At 41.8% G+C, this 5,867-nt stretch overlaps 2 protein-coding genes across 2 annotated transcripts in view; both read left to right on the forward strand.

The window, feature by feature from the left end:
- LOC112146725 (mitochondrial dynamics protein MID51-like) overlaps positions 1–591 on the forward strand; it is a 723-nt gene extending 132 nt beyond the window's left edge. The window contains exons 2-3 of the mRNA XM_024272699.2: positions 56–362; positions 434–591. Coding sequence (XP_024128467.1) covers positions 168–362; positions 434–574 — 336 coding nt within the window. The 5' untranslated portion in view covers positions 56–167 and the 3' untranslated portion in view covers positions 575–591. The remainder of the gene's footprint in view (positions 1–55; positions 363–433) is intronic.
- Positions 592–1,519: 928 nt separating this feature from the next.
- LOC112145916 (girdin-like) lies at positions 1,520–4,487 on the forward strand. Its single transcript, XM_024271402.2, has one exon. It carries the CDS (start codon positions 1,712–1,714, stop codon positions 3,806–3,808), a length of 2,097 nt encoding a protein of 698 aa, XP_024127170.1. The 5' UTR covers positions 1,520–1,711; the 3' UTR covers positions 3,809–4,487.
- Positions 4,488–5,867: the final 1,380 nt, after the last annotated feature.

Below are 5,867 nucleotides of genomic sequence, written 5' to 3' on the forward strand. Positions count from 1 at the left end.
ACCAAAACTTTAGTAAAGTCACTTCAGAATTTGGTCGTTTTCCACCAAACTTGTGGTTAATTTGGCCTCAACCTGTGCTTGTGTCGCCAGACCGTCTGCGCAGAGCCGTCGGCCGCTCTGCAGCTGGAGGAAGTGGAGTCTGCCAGTCGGACCTGCAGCGGGCTCGCATGCGTCTGTGTCTGCAGGAGCGCCTGTGGGAGTTCTACCAAAAACACGTCAACATCCCGGCTGAGGAGCAGACCGTGGCCAGGAGGGCGGCGCTGGACATCTGTGCGGAGCTGAGAGTGTTCCTTCACGCCAAGCTGCCCGACATGCCACTCAGAGAGATGTACCTGAGTGGAAGCCTGTACGACGACCTCCAGGTCTGCATTTGCTCCAGGTCTGTCACCGTTTCACTCCTTAAGGTTGGACTGAAAATTTCCTGTCCTCTCAGGTGGTGACGGCGGACCACGCCCAGCTGATGGTGCCTCTGGTCTTGGAGAAGGATCTGTGGTCGTCTATTCCAGAAGAGGACACGATCATGAACGTCCCTGGTTTTTGGCTCGTCCGCAGGGAGAACTTGAAATATTTGTGAACTGAGAGGAAAAAAAACTAATATAATCAGATAGGAGCTTTTTAAAATAAATATTGTACAGTGGTCAATGTTGCCATTTTGAGCTCAATGTAAGCCCATGTAAAGGCAGGATCAGCTCTGCAGTGAAAACTCAAAAACTCTGAATTGAAACTAGAGGTGTAACTCACGCTTCAGATTGTGTCAAGGTTTTAGTCGGTCATTTACATTTACATGTTTGGAGACCACATGTACAAAAAATGAGATAAAGAATGTTAAATATGCAATTGTCCCCATGTCCCCTGAACTTGGACAACAGCTGATATGTATATATCTTCACCTAATTACTGATAAACAGTTCATATTTTGCGTTCATGTCCGCTTATTATTTTCTTTTTCAAATATTTTGTGAATATTCGTCATTTTTTATTTGACCAAAAGCATTTTTATGGGTTTCGGAGGGAACAGCAAAGTAAGAACTTCTGTGTACATGGCAAGAAACCCTTTGAATATTTCATTATTACACTCAGTATTTACCCTCACGAATGGATCAAACTACATTTCCCATCCCTCCTGTTTTTGTTTTTGCTATTTTCTAAATTCCATTACAGAGTTTTTAAAACAGAACAATGAACACAGAAAGTGTTTGCATTATATGTCATTAGGAGAAAACCCAGCAGAGCAAATTCAGGATTAATTAGTTAAATAACATTTATGATGACTTAGATCAAAATGCTGCAGGTTGGTAACAAGATCAGAAAAACTACAAAAAATAGTCTTGTATGTTACACAATTGATATCAGTATAAAGCAGCAGCAACTGTTCAAAACTCTAGTCAGCTGCTGACATCACAGTCTGGACGATGACATCATCACACAGTGACATCATCACACACTGACTTCATCACACAGTGACATCATCACACAGTGACATCATCACACAGTGACGTCATCACACAGTGACATCATTTGACATCAGCAGGACGTGTGTGTCGCTGACGTTTTAGCCTGAATGATGTCGTCTGACATCATTAAATCGTCTCTATTTTTTCCTATAGGACATCTTCCAGCAGATCCGAGTTAGTCTTCACAGACACCCAGCAAGACGAGCACAAGAACACAAGCGCCACACGTTACTGGAAAAACAAAAAGTTTTCTCAGAATGTCCCACGTTGAAGAATTTCAAGAGGTGGATGTTTCCACTGAAGAACTGAAACAAATCACAGAGAGACTTATGGAGCAAAACGACGCTTTGAACAAACATGTTGAGAACATTTGCAAGAAATTGCAAAAAAGGAAAGACTTGGATGCTTCACACAAAGACCTGAAAAAATCACGGAAAGCTGCTATCAAGGAAAACAAAAGACTGGTGAAGCAGGTGGAGAGTCTAAGAGTGGACGTTGAAAAGCAGACCCACGTGGAACAAATGTGTGAAGAGGAGAGGATAAAAACCTCTCAGGTCTCTGAAAGTAACCAGGAGCTGAGGACAGTAATTGAAGCACTTCAGTCCAAACTTCAGCAACTGAAAGAAATGAAAAAAGACATTTCTGGCTTCAAGTCTGAACAAAAAATTCTGGAACAAGAGAAGCGAGCTCTGCAATCTCAACTGAAGAAACTCCAGAAAAAGATTGACCGCAAAGCACACCTGGAACCGGATTTGAAAAAAGAATTTGATGACTTCCAGGCTTTGACTCAACAAACTGAGGAACTAAGGCAAAGCCTTCAGGAGTTGCAAAACCAAAATGAGGAACAGAAGAGGATGGAAGAGAACTATCCTTCAATGACACAAGAACGGTTACAACTCACAGATCTGAAGGCTCAACTGGAAAAAGAGATTTCTGATCAGAGACAGCAGAAGGAGGAAACACGTCAGCTGATTGTTCGACGTGAGGAGGAGAAGAGACAACTGGAATTGCTTCAAGAACAAACAAACGTTCTCACAGCAGAAAGAAACGCTCTGACAGAAGAACTGAAACACCGAGAAGCTCTGGAGTCTGAATGTAACGAGAAACAAGCAGAAACAAACGACTTGGTGATACAATTTTTCAACCTTGAACTCAATGTTGCGGAGCTGAAGAGAATTATTTCAGCGTTTGACGAGGTGAAAGAAAAACTCAAGGTTGCAAAAGAGGAAAATTTGAAGAAAAAGAATCAAATAGACCTTTACTGCAAAGAAATCCAAGACCTGAAGGTTCAGATACAAGCTCCACAACAGGAAGTCGCTGCTCTAAAGACAGAAATCAAAGATCTCCAGGAGAAAAATAAGGAACTGAAAGAGGTTCAAGCTGAATATCAGAGAATCTCTGAAGAAAAGTCCAAACTGGAAGATAAGAAGAAGCAGCTTCAGGAGGAGGTTTCTCATCTGAAACAGCAGCAAGAGGACGTTTGTAAACTGGCAGGTCAATATAACAAGGTACTAGACAAACTAGGACCCCTTCGAGAGGAAACTAAGGACCTCAAAGATGAAAAAGACATGCTGACTGATCTTCTGAAACAGCGGCAACTTCTGGAGGCTGACTACGAGGAGATAAAAGCAGAAACTGACCATGTGGCAGAAGAAAACTTCAACCTTCATGTTGAAGTTGATGATCTGCATAAGAAGATTTCAAATTTGAAACATATGAAGGAGAGAGTGGTAGAAGCAAAGGAGACAAATTTGAAAGCAAAGAAAGAACAGGAGCTTCTCCAGAAGCTAATCCAAGACCTGCAGGTTCAGATACAAGCTCCCCAACAGGAAGTCGCTGCTCTAGAGACAGAAATCAAAGATCTCCAGAAGGAAAATAAGGAACTGAAAGAGGTTCAAGCTGAATATCAGAGAATCTCTGAAGAAAAGTCCAAACTGGAAGACAAGAAGAAGCAGCTTCAGGAGGAGGTTTCTCATCTGAAACAGCAGCAAGAGGACGTTTGTAAACTGGCAGGTCAATATAACAACGTACTAGACAAACTAGGACCCCTTCGAGAGGAAACTAAGGACCTCAAAGACCAAAAAGAAATCCTGACTGATCTTCTGAAACAGCGGCAACTTCTGGAGACTGACTATGAGGAGATAAAAGCAGAAACTGACCACGTGGCAGAAGAAAACTTCAACCTTCATGTTGAAGTTGATGATCTGCAGAAGAAGCTTCATGCCTTGGATGATGTGAACGACAGAGTTTTAAAAGCGAAGGAGGAAAATTTGAATGAAAAACATGAACATGACCTTCTCCAAAAGGAACTCGAAGACCTGCAGGTTGAGCTGACAGGAAGAAGAGACGAATGAAAACGAGAGGGACAGATTTGACCTGGAAGACCTGAAAAGCAAACTGGAAATGAAGGTTTCAGATTTGAGCCTGAACCAGAACAAAGATCCAGGGTTTTCCTCCAACACGCAAACTAATGTTTAGAAAAGGGGCAAATGGGTAATTGGAGGGTGGGGCTGATTTTACAGCATTAGCTTTACTTAAAATGTTTTTTTAATTTGTTTTAGTTGTTAGTTGTTGTTTTATGTTTTTATTAGTTTTTATCAAATGTTATCTATGGTAGTAGTTGTTGCTATCTTGCCTTTAGTTTTAGTCATGTTTATTGTATTAGAACTTGAGTAGGAAGGGAAAAAAAACAGTAAACAGATGGTTGGTGGGATATGGAAATTCTTCTTATTTTTTTAATTTTATTTTAATTAACCTGTTTTGGCTTTGTGATTCCTGTGCTATCCCGGGATATAAGGAACATGTGTGTAAGTGTTAGTGTATGTGGGGGTGTGGAGGGTTATGGCGTAACCCCCATGAAGTCTCCTCTTCCCTAACAAGAAACTTCACTGGTTAGGGAGGAGACCTCAGGGGGGTATGCGACTCTTAAATGCCCCGCCGCCGCCACAGACACACGCAAACCCATCCCATCTCCCAGTGTAGCACAAGAGCAAATTTGTCTAAATCAGATCTGATGTAAAAAAAAAAAAAAAAGGGTTTTCTCTGAGCACTTCAGTTCCCCCCACCGAACCTAAAATTTAGAATTCTTTTTTAGTGATTATTATTATTAGTAGTGTAGGACACAGTAAATGCAGACGCTTTAATACTATGGAGTAGGAATTAAATGGAAAAAGGAGAAAAAGAAATTAGGGTTAAAAATGGGACGTGGAGAAATTATTATTATTAGAATTGTAATTATTGTTTTTATTTTATTGAACTTTTGTAGGCTTCTAAATCCTTGTGCTATCCTGGGATATAGGGAACATGTGTGCGTTTGTGTATATTGGGGGTGGGGGGGTCATAGCGTACCCCATGAAGTCTCCTCACTAACAGGAAACGTCACTTGTTAGGGAGGAGACCTCAGGGGGGTATGCATTTCTTAACCCCCCCCACTACAGGCACACATAAACCCACCCCATCTCCCAGTGTAGCACAAGAGCCAATTTGTCAAAATCTGAAGGAATAAAAAAAAAAAAAAAAAAAAAGGCGACACACTAATCAGTGTGTTTGTGTGGGTTTTCTCTGAGCACTTCAGTTCCCCCCACCCAACCAAAATTTAGAATTATTATTAGTTTAATTAGTGAATTCGGAAAAAAAAGTGTTGCAATTCTTTACAAGCTGGTATGAAACAAAAAATTCTGATGCTTTAATACTATAGAGTGAGAATAAAAATGAAATTAGGAATCAGTTACCAGCTCTTTAAATTTCGATCACGCAGAAAGAATTGTAACACACCAAATTTTTCCCCTCCGTGAGCCGCCACCTTACCGTGGTGGAGGGGTTTGAGCGCTCGAGTGATCCTAGAAGCTAATCTGTCCAGGGATAATACCCATGGTATGATGCCCTACCACAGATGGGCTCTAGGTGACGAGCCAGACTAAGAGCGGTTCAGAATCTCCAAATGAGTCTGAGAGATCAACGTCCAGTCACAACACAGACTGCTGTCAGGGCAGTCCTGGAGCTGGCAGATGAGAAAGCCACTGTTCTGTTTGTAACCAGGGGCTTTCCCTGCAGAAGGGGGCACTGTGAAAGAAGGAAAGTAGTACATTCTGACAACCCCCCCCTCCCCCCCCCTTTTTTAAGGATGTAAAGTCTCAAAGCACTTTGTTCATATGGGCATCCTGATTTGTTTTTAATCATGAGTTCAAATATATTAAAATGTTTTCCTTTTATAAATAGGCCTCAGTAAGCAAATATTTTGAGCATGTTAATGTGTCTTTAGGTTTCGAAATACTTTGTTATCCATCCGTCCATCTTCTTCCGCTCTTCTGGGACCAGACCAGGGGAGCAGCATACCGAGCAAAGATGCCCAGACTTCCATCTCCCCAACTACGTCCTCCAGCTTCTCTGGGGGACCCCCTGAGGTGTTCCCAG

Source organism: Oryzias melastigma, linkage group LG8 (assembly GCF_002922805.2).
Source record: "Oryzias melastigma strain HK-1 linkage group LG8, ASM292280v2, whole genome shotgun sequence".
Lineage (NCBI taxonomy): Eukaryota > Metazoa > Chordata > Actinopteri > Beloniformes > Adrianichthyidae > Oryzias > Oryzias melastigma.